General features: G+C 31.0%; 1 protein-coding gene across 1 annotated transcript in view; it reads right to left on the reverse strand.

Annotated features, from left to right (window-relative positions):
• Positions 1-12,254: 12,254 nt before the first annotated feature.
• Positions 12,255-23,355, reverse strand: part of LOC130901829 (uncharacterized) — a 109,790-nt gene continuing 98,689 nt past the window's right edge. The window contains exons 11-14 of the mRNA XM_057813451.1: positions 18,319-18,480; positions 16,849-17,090; positions 15,162-15,383; positions 12,255-14,963 (exon numbers count right to left, since the gene is read on the reverse strand). Of these exons, the coding sequence (XP_057669434.1) occupies positions 14,840-14,963; positions 15,162-15,383; positions 16,849-17,090; positions 18,319-18,480 (750 nt within the window). The 3' untranslated portion in view covers positions 12,255-14,839. The remainder of the gene's footprint in view (positions 14,964-15,161; positions 15,384-16,848; positions 17,091-18,318; positions 18,481-23,355) is intronic.

Genomic DNA, 23,355 nt, shown 5'->3' on the forward strand with positions numbered 1-23,355 from the left:
ATTTGATTCGGTATCTAAATGCTAGTCCATCAAATGGGATCATCCCTAGAAGCTTTAAAGCTTCAAAATCCTTTTATTAGATGTAGTGTGGTGTTTAGCACTGATTCACAAAGACTAATTTTCTCGAAGCTAACATTTGATTATATTGAAAAACAGTGAATATAGATATTAATATTATAAGACATAAGTGAAGAATTAATCGTATAAATACTGCTAGATAAAAAGGTGTACTCTAATAGTTAATCCTTACATGTCTTACATAATATTCCTACCGACATTTCACGTATAAAAATATATTCTACATTTTCCGCATACGTTCTTTTCACATTTTAGACAGATTTTGTTTGTCTTATGCATTTATCCCGGTTAAATCCAAGATATTAACAAATACTTGCCATTTCAGAGATTTAAATCTTATCGAATAATTTCTGTCCATTTGGTCGGTCACATCTACGCCAAATTTGGTGCTGTTATACAATTGAATTGGATTTGTAAAATATCAACATACAATAATATGAGCGATAGAGTTTAGTTGAGAAAAGTGGCATTTCACTGTTTTTTAGTTTCGCCAGTTTTGGTAGTATCTCTTTTCTATTTGCTCTAATTGTTTCAGCAATTCTAGTTGTTTTGCTAAAATTTTAATTGGTAAAAGTAGCGTGTGAAAAAGTTGTCAGTGGCTATATTTCTTTCACATCCTACATACTGTTCTACTAGTGACAAACTCTCCAAGAGGAGCTTAAGGTCATCTTTTTCCAAATATAGAAAGTCGTTTATTATATATTTGCTACGTACATCAAATACTAACCAAAATTTTATACCAAATTTGTCCGGTTTATTGGGCACATATTGAATTAATCTAGATCTTGCTTTCGTTGTAAACAATTGTTCGTCAATAGTAATATATGGTCCTGGTTTATAACAATTTTGACTATTGTCAATAAACTTGTACCAAACTTTTGTGGTCAAATCCAATGAATCTCCATAAAATTATAATTTGAGAAAAAAGCCGGGCCCCATTTTTTATTCCATAGAAGTGCTTAGCCTCATATACACCGCGTGATTATAGAATTGCAAAAAATACATATAACTTAGTAGTAGCAGTAGATAAGTCCCATTCATATCCCAACACTTTAAATACCTCTTTCTCTGTGTACTTTCTTATAAGTTCGATTATATTATTATCATTCACAGAAAATACCGTCCTAACTATAAAAATACAAATAAACACTAACCTTACCATTTTCTGGAAGGTACTTATCAGTTAAAATCGTGGCACAACTTTATAGTTTTGGCATTGAGTCTTAGAGAGAAACCATTAAAAAAATGTATAATCGTATTATCGGTCAAATGACCAGTAGTGGTAGGTAGGACTGACTACAGACTTTTCTCAGCAAATAAACTATAAAAAAATGAGTGAATATGTATCATCGAGCGAATCACTAACGTTGAATGTAGGCAATTCCAATTGATAATTTAAAAACGGTCTTTTGACCGGTCCTGGTAGGAATAGTGTTAAAAGTTTTTATGCGATTTACATTGATTTGGAAACAATAGTTATAATATTTTGAAAAAATGTTCTAAAACGACGGAAAAGATTTGAATGTAAACGGAAACGCAATAGCGTTACCCATACCACATAATTTTCTTATTTTTTCTTGTTGTTTTGAAGATGGGGGACTCGTAATTGAAACCAATAAATGAAATTTTTCAAAATAATTTATTTAATACAATATTCACAACACATTTTTGTTTATTAAATATCTTTCATCTTACCTTTTAACAAAATTTATTTCTATTTGGAAATATAATTCTTATTGAGTTTAAGTAGCTTAAAGAAATCTATATTATTGTCAGGGCACCTGACCAACTAATGCACAAAATCTGCTGATTTTAACTATAAAAATAATGATATATTTACAAGTGTTTATATTTATGTTTTTGAAAGGGATCTGTTATAAAAATTTTTAACTATGTCAACTTGGAACTCATTAAAAAATACAAAACAATATCGTATGATTTTGCGTGGTTAAGATGTTGAAAATTATTGGACATTATCTTTTTACGCATGTAAGATTACTTTCACCCAACCATTTTATGTATCTAGTAAAGTAAATGGCCGTTAGATTGGTCTATATATTTAACTGGAAGACTTTTCTTAGATTCGAAGTTTGATTCGAAATAGTTGTTTTCTGCTTTATCAAACTGTTTCCTTCCAGCATTTTTTGTCACGTATGGTAGTAAATCTGGTAAATAAAGTGATTGTAGACACACAGGAAGACTTTATGTCAATAAAGAAAACAGCCGCTCATCAATAGAAGACAACAATAAACGTGACCTAGATGTTTGACTGTGATTGATGAGTGATGCCCACTTAGTCCAATCTTCTGTTAAAATAAAATTTTATAAGCTTGTTACTCTGTTATGACATGTACTAATAGAAACTGTTGCGACGTAAATAATAATTTGAGAAATTTGTTTCCCGTATTTTTGACTGCACCTCGTATCCAACTATTGGCTAGATTGGCAATAACAGAAACAAATTTTTAATTAGGTAGCCAGAAGAAAAGAGATTAAAATGGAGAGAATATGAAAATATATTTATAAGAATATAAATAGAAATGCAGATTGCAGTAAGAGATTTCGAAATGTCTGAAATTGATCATTTGTAGAAATCGAAAGGGTATAGGTAATCATAGGTATTATATTGACATTTATTTTATATTTTTGTTAAAAAGATGATTCTGGAAAAGCATGTTTCAAGTTAACATATTTAATTTTATTTTATACAAATGTGGGTTAGTAAAAATTTAGTTAAATTTACATAATATTTATCGTTCGTGGTTTTTAGTAGGATTTAACAATATTTTCTAATTTAGTTGAAGGAAAGTCCATTATAGTTTTTTTTAAAGTCATGGTTGATTATACTCATAAATACTAAACATTTCAAACGTAATTGAAATTTGTTTTCATTATGTAATAGTTCTTATTCACTTTTTATGAATTGATTAAGTAGCCCAGGTTGTGTGGTTAGTTGACTATTTCTTAAAATTTTGGACAAGGCATTTGCACATACTTTAATTTGAAATTTGTATTTTCTCGAAAAATGTATCGTAACATTTTGTCCTGTGAGCGAGTGCGGCCTTGTACATTGTTAACATTGTCAAACGAACCTGTCAAGATCATTTTCTAGAAATTTTTTCTCCAGAAATGCCTGCAAAAGCGTTTCGCGTATTTGATTTTCTTTAAAATTTTGTATTTTTATTCGGTCAATATATTTTAATAAAAAAATGTTTACACTCCTGCATCTTTTTAAACTACAAACTGCATTTTTAAATTGTTCATATACAGACGAAACTAAACCCGTTTTTGGTTTTGATTTCGATGTATATATTTGCTCTTCCTCGATCTACTTCTTTTTCTAAAAAATTGTAATACCTGAAATTTAACAGCTCATTGTAACGTGAACAATTGCGCATATTATGTTGCCAGAAGGTATGCATATTCAAAACGGTGTAGACTTTGCTTCTAACTTAGTTACCCTCCTTCGAAAGTTTTGACATTTGAAATATTGAAAAAAGACTACTTTGGTTGACTTCTTGTATTCCGCAGAATAAAAGCTTAGTGACGTCGTTTGCCTTGAAGAAGTTTATGAAAAAAATTTCAAAGCTGAATTCAGGATGTAGATAATCTGCATGGTCACTAGAAAAACACCTCAAAGGTATACATACTTTTAGCCTTTTAACTTTGGTTTGAATATTTCCTACTAGAACTAGAAAACCTATTTCGATATATTTCATAAGCAGGATTATCAATTCATGGATTATAATACTATTAATTTTAAATCCTTACCTCATGAAAGTTCTTAAATGTTTTCTAGAATCACCTACCACAATATAACCACAATGTTAAAAAAAAGAACCTAATAATTATGAGTTTGTACAGAAACAAGTTACAGACCAAGCTTTAAGTTGCTCAATGTTAAAACGTGTCCAGTGGTAAAAAGATTTATACATATTTAAAATTTGTTCCAGACACGTTGGAAAATAATTTATCGGAAGAAGAAGCATATTTTAAGAATATGGCATTAAAGAAAACGTTTTTGATTGTATTTCAACTTTTATTATTGTTTATTATGTTATGTAAGAATAAAGTTTGTGCAGAGAGAGAACAAAATTAATTTATCTACGACTATCATTAGAATTAAGCATTTAAAAACTCATATAAATACGTGACATTTCATATTATGAATATTTGCGTCTAAAAGCGTGCGAAAAAGAACAATGCTTTGTAAATGGAAGTTTCATCATAACAACTAAAAGAGTGTGAAAAAGGAAAATGGTTTTCAAATGGGATAATTGTTCTAACACTCTTTTTTATTTGTATATTCATCAATATTCATCATTTTGCAAAATATTTTTCAAATTCCGATTGATAAAACACTGATTGTTAAGTTAAATAAACATGGAAAAAGAATCTGATTGGACTACTTCTGAACTTGCAAAAATTGCGTGCAATGTAACTCAAAAACCTGCTTCAATAAAACTCAATATACTTGACATGATATGACGATTTTTTGGATTGGTTTAACACTAAAAAAATCAAAGCATGGAAAATGTTCTTCTTGCATATTTTTCGGGTAGAGTCAAGACAATTTCAATGGAACTCATCAGTTCCACGGTAACGCAGAATTCGTCGCAGATGATTTCATCGATGGTCTTACTGGATTATCTCTACATCAAAGAAGACGGCTATGATGTTCAGCTGTAGTACCTAGCTTGGACGATAGCACAAAACCACAACTTTGTATTCGACGATATAAAATACGCATTCCGTGCTCTCCAAACCACCGATTTTCGATTATTAGGATACTGCCTATAGATCAGCTCAGTAGTCCGGGCGCTGGCAGGGGTTTCTGTAGCCCTTTATGGGTCGCCACGAAAAAATGATTGTTATCTGTGTTTTTTGGACCGAAGAATCGATTTTTGGGGGCTGCAAGGCCGGCACCCTGGTCAGTTTTTTGTTATTAACAATTAAATTGTTTAAACTACACCGAAGCAACTAACAAGTGTTGTTTAATTAATATGCTACAGACTGCCAAAGAAAACGGTCGCTTAGATTGCGAGCTTCGTAGACTCACGTGCAGCGGCACGCCGCGGTGCCCGCATAGAATGGCAACCGGTCGTGCTCCGAAAATCGGCGGTAGTTTATTAACCAATTGTCATGGAATTTCAAGTGGGTGCTGTTTTTTTTTCAAAAATGTTTAGTCTTATTTGCCCGAATGGACTATAAACAAATAAAAGTGTCATTTTTCTATTAAAATTTTGTTTTCCAAATACTATAAAGCTGTTCCAAATGTACGTATGTGGACTCGTTTTGAAGGGAAAAGTATTTTGGAATGGATCCTCAAAAGTCTCAATTAAATTTGCCCAGGCCGAAATACGACCGATTCAAAGAGAAATCAGCGCATTTTTGTATTTTTTTTACACTACTTTGCTTATAACTTTGATTCTAATGAACAATTTTTCAAAATTCAAAAACGGATATATTCGTTAGAAGATTCGCAACCAGACTGTGTCATCATAAACCCCGTAACTATTGTAGATAATAAACTATAAACTGACCAGAGTCGGCCTCGCGACCCCCTAAAATCGATTATTCGTACAATAAAACATAGATATCAATCATTTATGTATGTGGCGACCCCCAGACGGCTACGGGAACTCCTGCCAGCGCCCGGATTATAAAGCTTTAAACGATGATCTTGTCGTTCGTATTAAAAACATCTATATCTTATAGACGAGTTTAGCCTAAATTTTGTTGTTTACTGACGAATGTTTATGGATATTTAACTTCTATTGTCAGTAGTATGTCAATAATCTAACGCAATAGACCTAATTCAGATATTATAGAAGTTTACTATATTTTGAATTCAATTGTTGAGATCGGAATTTCTAGAGCATATCATTTTACAGATTCACTCGGTAGATATTAAAGCCTATAAAGTAACATCATATATTTTGTTTTCAAATATTTCTGAATAATGTTTTGGGAAAATTTAGCAATTTAAATAAAAATAAACTAACCCACAGAGTTGAAGGATTTGTTGTTATATTACTTTTTCATATTCAGGAATTTATTTTTCTTCTAATGTATATAATAAAGTTTTCGCTATAGGTTACCTCAGCATCAACAAAACTAAATTACGTTTCTATTTTTCAAATACTGTACATTAGAGAAGCGTGAAAAACAAATTCAAAACAGGCAGTGTTGCATATTGCGTAAAACTTGCGTGATATGCTTGAACGAAAAATGAACACATCTTTGATTAAGTCCATATTATTGGAAAAGTAGATTATTTTATCAATATATTCAGTTACAGACATTATTACACAGCTTCACTTCTATTAACTATTACGAAAAAGTTCGGAAATTACAAAAAAAAGTTATTTATTGAACAAGAAGCTTCCCTTCACACCATTTCAGCCTAATTTGATTGAAAAATGAGAACGCAGCATGGAAAAGAGATAAAGCAAAAACAAAAATCAAAGATAGCGAAGGCTCTCAACTTTTAGTAGAGCATTTAATGTAGAATTGTGGTAGTGGAGTACGGATTTTCTCCTCAAGAATTGGAGCAACAGGAGTGAGCGTACCTGCGCAGAATTTTTTTTTTAATTTGAATTTTGTAGAACGGATGGGGCAATGCTACTTTTTACAATTTTTCTTTCAATATTCGTCTGAATTTTACGAAAAGATTGAGAGAAGCATTGAAATAGTTGTTTTCGGAGTATGCATCTTTATTTTCACTGAAAAAGTAATACAGTATTTTATAGAAATTTGCTCGCTTTTAATGAATCTGATTTAATTCCTCATTTCGGACAATCAAAAAATTTGAAGTGAATCTTCTTGTTATTATTTCTGTCAAAAACAACACAAACTATATCATGAAAACATATTAATGCACTCAGTCAAAAAAGTATCGAACCACCTATAAAATAAACTGGATTTATTTAAATTTTACTTATTTTCGATTTTAAATTTAAAGGCTACAATATTTATTAACAAAAGTACAGGAACAATTACATTTAATCTGCTATGACAACTGATAAGCTATTCAAGTAGTCGAAGAAGTATTAATCACTTATAAGGTGATAAAAAACTGTAATGAGCAGCTTCAAAAACTGTTATGTGAAACTTGTGAGGATCCTCGGACATTGTGGCAAATGGACGGGCAGAACTGAAAGGACTGTCACGAGTACACTTTCGGTCTTTCCAATCCCTGTATCCGATGGTGTCATCAAAAGTCTAATGGTCAGAAGAATTGAAGACAGATAGACTTAGACTGATTACTGGCCACAGGTATACGATAAAACACCTCAAGACAATGGGCTTCTAGTATGATGCTCAATATCCAAGATGTACAAGGGATGATGAAACTCTATTTTAGGTATTGTTCAAATGTACTCTATTCCGGAGTGCTTGAAAAGATATCTTGAAAACACATCGAAATCAAGGAAACAGATTTTTGTTGGTTTCATCGCTTATCACGTGAAGTAGGTCTCCAGAATCAGGTGTCTCATGAATTGTTCTTCACAGGGCCTGGACACAATGCCCGAATTTGCTAAACGCATATTTCAATTAGAATCTAATTCTAATAATGATATATATTGACAATAAATTGGGGAAAATATGAAAAAGAGTACCTTCACTCAATTTAATTTATGAATTCAGATCAAAGCCACGAATTTATGGTTTCTTGGTATTTATAACATCTTGACATCGTTGTAGTTATTATATTTACTGAAGTAATATTCATCTAAACTATCCCATTCTGTAGTTAAAAGATGTTGTAAGTGCTGCAGATTAGCTAGCTGCACATTGTAACTTTCCAATTTACTTGAGAATTTAGTTAAAATCTAGATTGCATTTGGTCAAATTAAAATGGACTTATTTAGTTCTTAAAGTTACTCATTAACGTAAGGGTGAGCATTTGCATTAAAACGGAGTCATCGTTAACAAATGGAGTCTAAAAAATATATCTAATTTATCTATCATTAGTTACCGATCTATCGGCACTAACTCTGTAGGACACCACAAAGATATCCCGTTTCAAAGATTGAGAAAGCGGGGTTTTGTCTAGAAACTGATATTTTCATTCTACATAAGGTCTTGATCGCCTGCGAAGAGGATGTTTACCAGTTCATATGTACTCTTGCAATTGTTAGATCTACTATTCGATGCTCATTGATGAGTCAAAGGGTTAGCTTAGCAAGAACAAATACATTTCGATATCTGAAGAGTGAACAATTGAGCTTCGGCAGGTATATTTTCTTTAGGACAACATACTTATGATATTTAGTTCATCCCAATATTCTGTAATAGAGTAGAGATTGTTACTAGAACAAAATTTATCAAATGAGGTTTATCAATTTTTTGGTATAACAAGAGCAGCATCGTCTACGATTATTTCGGCAAGATAAAGATCTGTCCCCAATTTGTACCGTACAGGTTACCCTTTTTGCGAACTCTCGGTACGGAGGATGAGATCTGCCTCTTAGCGAAGAAATAACGCTGTTAAAAGTCCAAGGTCAAGACGATTTTGATTGCACTTCGATAACCATGGAATTACCCATCAGGAATTCGTATAATGCGCTTGTTTACTCTGCACACCCTGCGCGCCAATTCTTGACTCAACGTGGCATAACGGATCTCAATCATCCACTGTACTCCCATGACTTGGCGTGGCTACTGCGGATTCCTTTCAGGATATGTTTTGCGGACGTATCGGCCATCCAAGGACATCTGGTCTACTGGCATTTTCTGTTTGTAGAAGCTTTATGAGTTATGTACAATGGCGATTTGTATCTTTAGTTTGGTTAGTTTGTTTATCCATTCACCGAACTTTTTAGACGCACCTTGAATGTATTTAATCTACTAGTATAAGAGGGAAAATCGTATGTAACAGAAATACCTTCAATTTTATATGTAATGCGATAGTTTTTTGATGGAATTTATATTATTATGTATGAAATTAGTTTGGCATAATTTATAAATTTGTTCTAATACCTAAATTCATCAATATTTTTGATTTTCTATATATGTACAAAATAGTGTTATCAGTCATTGTACATTGTACAGTGCCTAGAAGTTGAGAAAAAGTTCAAATATGAAAAGAGAATAGATAACAATAAACTATAATTTTTCTCTATCAAAACAGTTCATTAAAGTTTTCTGGATTTATATTTATTATTGTAGAGAAACTATAGAAGAAAAGTAATTGTTTGTTACAAATATCAGTTTAACTACAAAATCCAATATCAATATATTTTTGAGTTAATCAAAAAGTTTTTATCTATAGTCTTTTTAGAAGAAAAAAATATTTTGTTTAAAGGGCTTTTGAATTTTATTTGTGAAATTTTGAAATTTCTTCATTTTTTCTTCAAGACTTTAGCTTCAATAATTTGTATCAGATTTTGTAGTAAAAATGTTATTATTGTAATAAAATTTATCATTTTCTCAACTAACTAACAGAGCATTTCGAATATATTACACAAGTCAACACGAATTTTGTGGCTTTAGTTTTTTGTGTCCATTTGTATACATATGGTATAATCCTCCTGTAAATGATTACTATCTTTTAACTGATTCTGGTTTACGAGACTCATCATTATATATAAAAAATCGATTAGGTTGCAATATGATAGCAGACTACTGATAAAGCTTACGAAAAGGTTTAGCAAAAATAAATTAGGAAGTCTGAGCAAAACGTTTGAAGTATTTATAACTGTTCATTCAAGATGTGGTTATTAGCCAATAACTTTGGCAAACTCCTATAATTTATATATATATATATATATATATATATATAACTTTTCATTGATTTTTTTGTCTTCTTCATCGTGTGATTTTGAGGTGACAATCTATAATATCATTCTCAAACCTCAATAAGACTTGCAATATGATAGTAGATTAGTGTTAGATCTTACGAAGATATTGTCTAGCAAAAATAGGAAAACCCTGCGCAAAACGATCTTGGTTATTAACCATTTTCAAATGTAGAAATGAGATTTAATTATAGAACTATAGGACCTTGTGAAAGGTTCTTTTGTATACAATCAAAACTGTCCTCAGGAATCTGTTTTTGGGCTATTTTTCCCAATGCTTTTTTGTTAATTCTATCTAAGAGCTAGCTCTCGAGTTATTCCAAATTATGTTTTGCAACCTCTATTTTTTTCTATATTAAGTTTCTGTTTTCATATCCATATGTATTCAAATTGACTATGAAACCTTAGACCATATAAAAAATGATTTTGTTGGCCTGTGTTATTAATATTTACAATCCTACTGAATTCTTAATCTTAAAAACCTCATTGTTATCTAGATGGCACCCTGCACTTTTTGACGCACTTGAATAATATAATTAAGCGATAATAAATCATCTATAGCTTAATCTCACCTCTTCCAACATACTTAATATCGAAATTGTGATCCTAAAACTGATTAATAATTTTAGGATGAAACCAAGGAAATAGTTCCCAAGCTCACTGTGGTGTTAAAAGCCAAGAAAATGATAACAAAACTTTCCATATTACATTAATTGCGTGAGAATATGACCGGAATAAATCCATTGGAATAGTAGCCAATCAAATTTATTTACAATGAGTTTAAAAAATTACATATTCATATTTCATAATTCATAGTAAAATAGTCGAAGTTCAAGGACCGCATATAGGAATCCTGATAGTACCGGCGTATCCAACATGAAATTAACAAAAGACAATATCGTTTAAAAAGCTATCCAAGCATATTGACTTGAAATTTTCTTGACTTTCATACATTTCAGCATAAGCCTAGATAATGATTACGATATTTCCATGAGTCTATTGAGTATCATGACATGTGAATAATACATTGGCTTAGAGAAGGTAGCATGTTCTGCAAGCTTATTTTGCGTTGTCCTCCGCAGAAACTTGCTTCAGCCAAGTTATTCAACCTAGAATCATCTGTGTATAGCGGTGACTATAGTCCACTATTTCTATCATTAATGTGTGCATCCAAGGCACACTCGTAGTTCCAATAAGGTCACTGCCCAAGCTTTCGTATCTGTAACTCACAAGTCACATCGTGGAAGTTTATAATCACGACTTTTTGACTCAAATTTGTCACTCTTGTGCATTACGTCGCATTATAATCAGATTTTTTCTTGGTTATTAAGTGGGACGTCACGTGGTACGAGAAATGGCTGGTGCCTACGCATGAGCATACCGGTGTATGTGTATTGTGTTTATGCAAGAGGATGAAACCTTATATTGTTCCATGTCATATTACAGTTTTAAACATTGTTTCTGCTTAATTAAAAAGTGTAACTCCATTTCTCCACATGTTATCTGCTCATTGCTTCTTATTGAAGCTACACTTTTTAATTAAGCAGAAACAATGTTTAAAACTGTAATATGACATGGGACAAGAGGTTTCATCCTCCTGCATGACAGACGTGATATGAAACGTACGCAAAGACGTTGTAGTATGAAACTGATTTCCATCAAGAAGAATTGAAAGAGTTTATATTTTTATTCGACTTTCAATACTTTTTTAATCGCATCTATGTAATCCACTGCTACGTGGATCGTTTGATGAATTTGTAGCTGTTAATTGATGAAGGATTATTAAGCCAATGACTTTTAAACAAATTATAATTTCTATTAGTTTTCATTGAATTGTTTTGTTTTTGTCGTAGATTATTTTGGAGACAAAACACTCAGTCGTTTAAGCCGCAACAAAAAACAGTTACCAGTATTGTTTTTTTGTTATTTGGTTTCAATTGTATCAATATTCTGGTAGATCTACGGTTTAGAATTTAATATGATTAAAACGCAATATATGGCTGTACAATTTGATTGTGGTAGTCCGGTTAATGTCATCTATACAGATTTTTCCAAAGCTTTTGATCACGGCATTCTTCTGACTGAACTATCTAACATTGGTTTAACTGATCCATTAACTAACTGTTTTATGTTCAACTCCATAAAAATTAACGCATCTTCGAATCTTCTGGTGTGCCCCAGGGTTCAGTACTTGGGCCGTTACTATTTTTAATATTTATAAATGACATTGTCTTGGGATAAAACTCTGTTCTCCTATATATAGATGATCTGAAGCTATATCATTCTATATCGAACATTGAGGATTGCTACTTAGTTCAATCTGATACAGATACAATTTGTCACTTTATCTCTCACTAGAAAACTTAACCCCCTTCATTTTAATTATCGCATTCCTAATATTGTGCTTGAAATGTCTGCAGCATTCAAAGATATTGGTGTTACATTTCATTGTAAATTAAAATTTTCTAAACATACTAAAATTATCCTAAGTGGAGTCTTTAGAATCCTCAGTTTCGTACTGAGAAGTTCTAGGCAGTTTACCGTAGGACTCTCTTATATGGGACTCAAGCTACCAAACTGATATCAGAAAATTGAATAATATTCACTGAAAGTATGTCGAATATATGTGGTTCCTGTCTGACAATATTTATCTATCACAAAGAATACCTCATAACACACTGATACAACGATTTTACGAATAAAATTGACGAGAACTGCTAGGTCTTTTAAGAATACATACTCCTTGAGTGGCCACCTGGTCTCCTTCTATTCTACTTTCCCGTTGCTAGAGCCAATGTTCTCAAATTCTCAACTTTATACCGAATGAATCATGAAAACGAAAACTTTCACTTTACTTTTTTCGTCTTTTTATTTGTATATTATTTGCATTTCATCTAAATGTACCATCGTTTATTTGTACACTTTAATAGTTTAATTGGTAACTTTTATGTATGTCTTTCCCACCTTTTAATTGGTCCTTATGTTGTAGGTTAGTGTCAATAAATAAATAATAAATAAATATTTTTGTTAGCCTTTAACAACGGATATTCTGAAGAATGTATACCTCAATTTTTTTAATTTATAAAATCGAACTATCTAGTAACAAACCGTGAAAAACATGTTGAAAGAGGTGGTAAGTATTATTATAATATAAGTACTAATCTAGATTAAAAAGCTCTAAATTTGATAATTGTCTAACAAGTGACCCTAAAATTTATAATCACAACTCTAAAAAACTCCCTTAAAATTAGTTATTGGTCCAGGACTAAAAAATATAAAAGAATCAGTATTCGTTGAACTATATCGTGTCTTAGTATTTTTAAATGTTAAATGAAAAAACTTGGTTCTAAACGTACATCTTCTCCAATTCCTAAACGATGTTTGACATTATTAAGCAAGGCAACGCAGCACTTAATGTGTTTTGATCACCTGCAAACATAGCAGTTCAGGTGATTATATAAGTTCTCGTAATTTCAACTTTATTATGCAATTTCCAATTCTAGTATCAGATCTAGTTACAACGGCTAATTGTTGGATGAATTATTCGTCTTCTGTGGTGAATCAATGGATTTTGGGTACTGGCGTTATCTCATTTTTATTTTGGAAAATTGACTGCCACACAGAAGAGAAAAAGGGGTTTTCTTTTATTTTGTTTTGCATCGAATGGTTTGAACTTTATTATGCTCTATGTCAAATAATGATAATACAGTAAAATATTTCTCTGTTTCGATACGTTATTCTCGCACGCATGCTCGTGTAATGAACAACATTCTTAAATGATTTTGAGTAACTTTTTATAGAGGATTGGTGCCCCTGAATAAGTTTAATTTTGACGGCTGACAGGTGAGGTTATTTCAATACTATTTACAATAAATCATATGAAGTTTTTAGACAAAGTAAATGTAGTCACGAAATATGAATTTGAAATTTTTTTGGAAATACCTAATCTTGACTGACTTAGACAAAATTTTAAATCAAATAGTACTTCCACTGTTGAACATGAATCAGTGCTATCAACCGACCCCCTACGTTACGGTGTACTATCCGTAATGTATATTTTTCAAAACTTTTCTATAAATGAATAATTTCAATAGAATCCGATACGGAGAAAATAGTATAAAACACTCGTAACAGGGGCCATTCCAGCATTCGTTCCTTCTGTGCTCTTGCTGGAATTAAAAGTCTTTTGTTACTTGTATTTCAATAAACTATTCTGCAAACTCAAAAAAATATGAATTTCAATGTAATTCTATTTCGATCAATTTCTTCTTATCAAATTTATATATTTCCAACCACGTTTTTCTTTGTCTCCATAAGAAAATACAATATTATAAATAAAATATAATAAATGAATGACTATTGACAGAAGGAGAAAAAAGAAGATCGAAAATAGTCTCTTAGAAGACTGTAGAAAAAGAGAACCTGCAATAGTCAGTTAATACAAGGTCGCGCATCATAAAAATTTTGATGTGAAAATTAGTGAAATCAACATTGGAATTTGAACATAATCTGTGGAAATAGATGTCAAAGTAAACATGGCAATAAATTGGATCAAGACGTAGAAAGAGTTAAATCAAAAAAATTATTCATATAAAAGAAGCGCCAACAAATAAGCACATTTTCAAATCTGGCTCAAAACTAGGACTTTTCTGACGCAGAGAGCGTTTCATATTTGGTTAGATTTTGACGAATAAAAACCGAAAAATACCTCAATATCGTTAAAAAAACCCAAACGGAATTCTTATGGCGACTCTTATCCGTCATTCGCGAGCAACTAAAATAAGATCAATATGATCTTTTTAAAAAAATACCAAGACACTATCAACTTATTTACTGACATTGTTACTAAAATTTATAAAAAATTTGCTAATCACAATTCTGTGAGAAACGTAGAAATTCGTGCGTCAGACAGTAGTTACTCTGTCAATTTCTACGTATCTTACAGAATTATCGCTGTGTCAGCAAATTATATCTCTATCGTCGATGATGGCAGTGTCGGAAGACAAGCTTTTTAGTCGCGTTTGAAGGATTGATCTTGGTCTTCGACGACATGTTTTCCAAAGAATTACACCAGTCAAAAAACTGAAAAAAATATTATACAATTAAATTTTTACCAGCCGATACAACTTTTATTGATATGATTATCTCAATGCCCATTAGTTCCAGTAAGATAGAGATCAAAGGTCATTAGGAATATGTATTAATCATATGATTGTCCGTTGGTGCCTGTACTGAAGCCTATATAACAAATAATGAGAGTAAAACTTTAAAATTTTCTACCTGGAAAGGATTACTCCCAAAGCTCCGAAGAAGAGATAAAGTGGAGGTAGTTGCAATAATATAGAGCAGTGTGTTATAGCTTCGTCTATTCCTGAAGGGCAATCTTCAACACCATCACACCATACGCTTGCATTGATACAAGCATCTAATTCTGGACAACGATATTGACAATCATCTGGACGCATCATGAAGAGTCCTAAACCATTAGGAGGAACATCTCTTCTGGAAAAAAACGATTATTAAGTAATAGTGTCGAACAGTCTATCGAATGAAAAAGTTCAGTATAAAAGTTGTGGATTATTTGATTGTGTTTCTTGCAAACATTTACCAATAAATATTGCTTTCAAAAACATTTTATGACAAGGAAAAGAAGTTTCCGAATAGAAGCTATTAGTCAAGCTTATAATTCTTCACATTGAGGAGCCCTCCTATTTCAATTGGTCCTCCTATTCATATTCAAAGAATTTGCCTTTGAAGGTTATCAATAGTGTATGAGAATTTGTAAATATGTTTGACATCGTTTGATCACAAAACAAAACGAAAAAAACTTTGGAAGCTTTATTTGTGAAATGAAGGAGAATTTAATAGCTGGATTTATACAGTAATCAATTTTAAAGTTTATCATTCTATAACGTGGTTTTTATTATAGCAAAAATTCTTTTCAGCATGGTATTAACCAAGCTTTGGATGTAACGAATTTCGAATATGTATATTTGTTCAAGATCAAGTATTATTTTAGCAGGATTTTTTCATCTCATGTCACAAAGTTTCTATTGGTGAGTGACCAGAACTATCAGTTCCATAATTGAAATATCAAAGTTTTTCAAGATGATTGACATCCTCTTCCATTATGTTATAAATTCTGCGCTTCTATTAATCTAGTCGGTAAAAGTGAATCTTCTGAAATGTGTGGTATTTATCTGTATTCATAATTATGTTTCCTTTAAAAAATTTAGTTTATTCACATATTCAATTTCCTATTTCATAGATTAAGTAGAGTATAATAGTTTGACATCCCCTTCCATTGATTCAAAAAATTTTATTTGTTAACGACAATTCATATATTGCAATGGCCATCTAAATCCGTTTTGTTTTCTCTTTTGCAGTTGGTATAGGATTTTGCTCGAACTATAACATTAAAGTCAGGTTGAAGGCCCTTTCTCTCAAAAAAAATTTGACAGTTTTGATATATTCAATATAATTAATATTTTTTTCGTTTTTATTACTATAAATTTACTTTAAAAGTGCCAAATTCTAGTTAGTTTCTCTATGACAGCATCACTTCACTAGATACTCAATTTAAAGTAATTAGCACGGCGCTTGGTTCTTATGATCTTCTCAATTCTCCTCTTCCAGCACTTGTAATCGCGTTTGCTCCAATTTAACGGGACTTTGGCCTAAACGATGCAACAGTTTTGTATTTTCTAAGTATATTTATTTAACTATTATTTATTAGAAAAAAATGAATTTTTAAATCAATATTTCATTACCTCCCATCTACGTCTATATTTGCTTGGATTTTGTCTTAATCTCATTCATTCCTGTTGATTTAAAGATTTCTATTCCTATCATGATTCAAAAAAGCAAAAATATTTTCTATTGTTGTTATAGAATATAAATATTAACGATAGGTCAACTGAAATGGGAAAATGTTCATATTTCATCTATAAAACGACATAAAACTCACCGCCTAGAAAGTTCCAACCAATTAACATAATATTCCGCTTCTTCTCTACCATAAAATTCAACAACAACCGTTTTTGATAATTCCGTACCTAAACGATCTATTTCTATTTTATCTAGTGACATCCCGTCGATAGCTTCGTGTGCTTTTTTCAAATTCCATCCTTCAGAGAATACTTCTACGATATGCTGTCGGTACGTTGAAGAAGAAGGACATATTAACGCCGAATAGACAGCAGTATGAACCTGTAAATAAATTAGTTTTTCCACATATTTAATTTGTACTTGCAGTTAACTCAAATTAACGCACAAAAGGAAACTTTGTAATTTGTTTGATTTATAATTTGACGCCGATCTATTTCCTCTTTAAATAATATCTTTGATTGTATTCAGAGTTCGTTGAAATTTGAGCCGAACTCACCAAAATAAATATTTTTATGTATTCTAATAATAAAATTATAGTAGGCTCTCTACATGCTTACTATTACTACAACTACTAATCTGGCCACTCAAATCCAAGTTGATTTTTGGCCTCGCCAACAATTTGCCCCCTTAATGTTCGATCCTCACGTCTTCACCCATTTGGTTATTCCATCTTGCTCTTGGTCTTCCCAGTGGTCGCCTTCCTTCTGGTTAATATCTCCACACTTATTGTTGTTTCTTCATCTTTTCTTGTTACTTGGCCTAATTCTTCTACTTCTTATTATAGCTACAATATCTGGTCGTCTGTACCAGTCCCTGTTTTTCAGTATTCTCCATACTCCTCCTTCGAAAACTGGCCCATATATCCTCCTTAATATTTTATTTTCAATTGTTATTAACTTATTCTGGATGTGTTTTGTTAGTGTCCACACCTCAGCTCCATACAATAAAACTGGCTGTATTATGACTGTGTATATTTACTGTTAAGTAATTTCGATAGGCTCCAAAAATATCTACTGGCTGCATTTAACCTCATCTGTATTTCTTCTTCTATTTTATTGTAGCTGTTCAAATCCTAGGTACTTAAATTCTTCTACAACCAAACTCTTAATCCAATTTTTCATTTACTTATAAACCTCGACTGAAATGGCCTTCAGTACCTCAATCGATTTACTTTTTATGGCGTCGATGAACTCATAGATTATTTTAAGTTTCGAAAAGAACAAAAAACTAAATTTGACGGATACGCCAAATAATCAATCACAGCCAGTCTGGAATGTGACGGCAAATTATGGTAATGATAAAATCCAAATTACTGTGCTTCAAACTTATTTATTTCATTCAGATATCGTTGGTCACCACGTATGGTAGGGTATGGTAGTATTTGAAGTGCTTGAATTGACAGTGTCGACAACTTCTAACTTCTAACTATACGAATGGTATTACCAAAGTTATCTGTTGCAACTAAAGCTTGTATATCGAGTTATTTAACTCTATTGTGAAAATGAGGAGATCCACAGGACACCATCATTTATAGAGAATATTTACTTACTACTATTCTGTTCGCGTGCTCACATTTCTGGCCAGTGATGAGAGTTTTGATAGTCGAGTTACCTTTGCGAGTTGAATGACGCATAATGAAACCATTGATTTTAACGTATAAATACTTGTTCAGTCCAGGAATGATCACTCTGGGATTCGATTCGCAGTTAATCTGGAATATTATAAGTAAGATGATATTATTAAGTATATGGTCATGACATCATAGTGAAATCGTATAATATTGGATCGAATTTCAACGCGTTACATTTAATTAGAATTACATTGATTACTTTTTTACCGTAAAATCAGTAAAACGGAAATTAATGTCAGAATATACGAGTATTAAATATTAACGTAATTTCATACTTCCTTCAAAGTTTGATAACATTGGTTTATGGAGATCGCATACTTGTATATATATTTGACATGTTGAATCTTTTCATATTTTCACAAATACGTGTTATTAGGTCCAATAGGACTATTAATATTTTTTCTGGTAGGGTCGAAACGTCGAAAATATTTATTTTTGGAAAACAATATTTTTCGATATCAATCAATCAATTTCTTATGATTCTACATAGAATTATTAAACTCTTATTTTCTTAGACCTTTCCCGTATTTGATTTCCTTATGTTCTTCTGTTTGAAATTTCGATGGACGTTCAAAATATTACCGGTTAATCACAGTTAATATATGAATCAAATTTCTTCATTTTCTTATTGCTTAGACCTTTTGATATGTTTACGTTTTTTTATGTTCTTGATTTTAGGTCTCTTCTGTTTAAAAATCAGTTTTTTTAATAATTTTTAAAAGATAGATAAAAATTGGCGTTTCAACTTGAAGAAAAGTTGAAACGTTAATTTTTGGAAAACAATGTTATTTTTCGATATATACATAAATCAATCAATTTTTTATGTTTCTACATAGAATTATTAAACTCTTATTTTCTTAGACCTTTCCTGAATTTAATTCCCAAACCCCCATTTAAACACATAACAACAAAGTATCCGTGGAAAAAGTACAGTGTATGACACATACAAAAATCTAAATATTCCTCCCTCACTTGAAACTTGCTCGGAAGATATATGTACTTTTTATACAATATATTAATAATTGTTTTCTATTGAGAAATTGCCGGAATTTTCACCCCTGGTATAAGAAATTGAATGATAATTCTAGTTCTTTGAGTACGATTATCTGTATTCGGTTTGTATTCCTTAGATTTTTTCTAAATTATATATTTGTTTATATTAAGAACTAAAAATGAATTCTGTCGGTTTGTACTCAATTATTCATTTTAGAAACTTGGAAAGTACCGATAAACAAGATTAAATTCAAGTTGATTTTGTTTGGCTATTTCAGTAGAGTATAATTTCTCACGTGTGTAATTAATAGTTTTTTTATGATGAAATATAGGTAGAAATTATGAGATTTAATATGATTTAGTAAAAAAGTATTAAAGACAATGCTGATGATTCCGAATGTAATACAAAGAATGGTTCAAAAATTTAATTCTGAACAAATCTTTCCCATAATACTTTCGATCAAATTAGCTTTAGATTCTTCCTCCGAACGCTTAAATGTCACTTTGTTAATTGTTTTAACATGAAACCAGGCGGAAAAACTAAAACGGCAGTGTTGGTATTACGTTAACCTTGAAGCTTTTAACACAGATCTGGCTTAGCTCAACTCAAACTTCAAATTTTCACAATTCATTGGACCAACTTTAAAATATATGCGAATTTGACATTTCTCTCTATTATTTAACATCTTTGGTCTATATATTGCAAAGGGCAAATAAAAATTCCGCCTATTGGTTCATTCACTCGGTAATTTTACCTGGAAATGTTTTATTCGGATGTTTTGAAAATTCATATTCCGACGAGGTCCTTCCTAACTTTACCAACAAGTATCTTTGTTGCTCGCCCCAATATATTAAAGAAATATTTAATACATTAACAAACACTATTTATGCAGTAACCTTTTTGTGAAATATATAGTTTCAGAGTACGAAAGCTGCAACAGTCTAAGTGATTTTCACGCTACCATTTTGGTCTTTGAATACCTGGACAAATTCGTTAAAATCTCGGTTTTTTTAAGTACATTAGCAGATTTGGTTTTCTTTTATTGTTATATCACAACTAGTGAAACTGTACTGAATAACGTTTTATCTATAGCTGTTTTATCAATGATACTTTTTGTTATATATATTCGTTGAGAAAGTTTCCCTTTTCCTAGTTTAAGAATATATATATATATATATATATATATATATATATATATATATATATATATATATATATATATATATATATATATATATATATATATATATTAAAATGAGTAGATAGAGCGAGCCGACAACTGTTACAGATTTAAATGTAGATGAAATACTGATTGCCGCATTGTTTAACGTTTCCGAGCCTTACAGGCAGTAGTGTATCAGGTTTTCAACACGTAGTTAAATATTTATGTTACTAAAAATAAAAAATTCATATTACTCTCAATTTTTGACCCTTCTACGATCTACCCTTATTTTTCCATCGCGATTTTTATATCTATGTCAATGTCTAGACAGCTTTCAAGAATTTTAATTTGAAATATATTCGTTACTTTAATAAAGAATACTTTATTAACCTAAATAAAGCATAATTCCGCATCAGCTAGTCAAGTTATAATTAATTTCAAACGCTTTTACTGGATAGTTTATTTTTTTGATTTATGACACTATTTGAGCGGAGGCGCCAATTGTAAATTAATATAATAAATTGAACTGAAAGACAAAAAAATAAAATACAGTTTTGAAACAATGAGAAACACGCTTTTAAGGTAAAACTTAAAAATTATAATTTTCGAATATTGAATAACACCCTTTCAGTCCGGAGACTATCCGAATGATTTTTTCGATTACTGAAAAGATTCGAGGTGGCAAAGTAAATATTCCTAAAGGATACGTGGAAATCTCAAATTTTTCAAATATCTGGGCAAACTTTTCAGTTAAACGTTTTTGCGGGTACGGCTCAAGAATAAAATTGTACAAGATAACCAATCAATACTCTTCAAAACCACCATTATCATACTAAATATATTGTCGATATATTTATTATCGATATATTGCCACGTATTTCTAATATTTAATTCCACTCCAATACTTTGAGCTTCTGCCTCACGTCTATTTTTACAATGTTTTCTTCCGGAAACATTTAAATTTATTCAGATGGTTACTCAATAGATGGAGCAACCCACTATGTTTCATATATATATATTTTATATATTTATTCATTTGCAATTAAAATCATGATACAAAGTTATTGAAAGCTATCGAATTGTGTAGAAATTACTCGAATTTTTCAGTAAGATATTCAGTTTTCGAAAAATTTTGTAAATTTCCTAGAAAAAACCAGATCGTTCGAAGATTTGAAGAAATTGCTCGACTTGTCCAGAAAACAGTTTCTTCAATATTTTAATCTTCTCAACTTTTTGACATTTTCTCGATTACGCTTTAATTTTGTGTTATCACAAATTATTTTTAGAACTTTGCTTATGGCGAAAAATGAAATTGAAACATGTCTATAATGAAAAATTGGGTCATAAAAATATCCAAAGTACGTATACGTACACTTTTTTATGTACGATGAGGTCTTGCAATTCCAATAAAAAATTTAGTCTACGCATCTTCCATATTTATTACCCTCATATTTATACATTTTATTATAAGAAAACTTCAACCCTTAGCTCGGTTCTGCATAGAAGTTAACCCGTAACGAACACAAACTTGGTTTTACCTTAGAATTAATTGTCTTTCCCGGACCTATCTGAGGAAATTGGAGGCTATGTAAATTTTATTAACGAAAATTTCAAGGGGAAAAAAGAGAAGCTACAAAGAATTTCAATTAAAAATATACTAAAGAAATTTTCTCTCTCAATATCACTTTTGCTTTAGAAACTACTTAGAACATTTAAAAATCAAGAAAATATTTACAATTACCACGATTTTAAACTATAAAAAATAGTATAGTATACGCTGTCTGTAAGGCTCGGAAAAATCAATACGGCAAATTGGTAGTCAAATACCAAAATGGTGGCGTGGAAATCACTTAGACTGTTGCAGCTTTCGTACTCTGAAACTATATTTCACAAAAAGGTTACTGCATAAATAGTGTTTGTTGATGTATTATACAAAAAGTATCATTGATAAAACAGCTACAGATAAAACGTTATTCTTGTACAGTTTCACTAGTTGTGATATAACAATAAAAGAAAACCAAATCTGCTAATGTACTTAAAAAAACCGAGATTTTAACGAATTTGTCCAGGTATTCAAAGACCAAAATGGTAGCGTGAAAATCACTTAGACTGTTGCAGCTTTCGTACTCTGAAACTATATATTTCACAAAAAGGTTACTGCATAAATAGTGTTTGTTAATGTATTAAATATTTCTTTAATATATTGGGGCGAGCAACAAAGATACTTGTTGGTAAAGTTAGGAAGGACCTCGTCGGAATATGAATTTTCAAAACATCCGAATAAAACATTTCCAGGTAAAATTACCGAGTGAATGAACCAATAGGCGGAATTTTTATTTGCCCTTTGCAATATATAGACCAAAGATGTTAACTAATAGAGAGAAATGTCAAATTCGCATATATTTTAAAGTTGGTCCAATGAATTGTGAAAATTTGAAGTTTGAGTTGAGCTAAGCCAGATCTGTGTTAAAAGCTTCAAGGTTAACGTAATACCAACACTGCCGTTTTAGTTTTTCCGCCTGGTTTCATGTTAAAACAATTAACAAAGTGACATTTAAATGTTCGGAGGAAGAATCTGAAGCTAATTTGATCGAAAGTACTATGGAAAAGATTTGTTCAGAATGAAATTTTTGAACCATTCTTTGTATAACATTTGGATTCATCGGCATTGTCTTAAATACTTTTTTACTAAATCATATCAAATCTCATAATTTCTACCTATTCCATCATAAAAAAACTATTATCTGCACACGTGAGAAATTATACTCTACTGAAATAGCCAAACAAAATCAACTTGAAT

This window comes from Diorhabda carinulata, chromosome X (assembly GCF_026250575.1).
Source record: "Diorhabda carinulata isolate Delta chromosome X, icDioCari1.1, whole genome shotgun sequence".
In the NCBI taxonomy this organism is placed as follows: Eukaryota; Metazoa; Arthropoda; class Insecta; order Coleoptera; family Chrysomelidae; genus Diorhabda; species Diorhabda carinulata.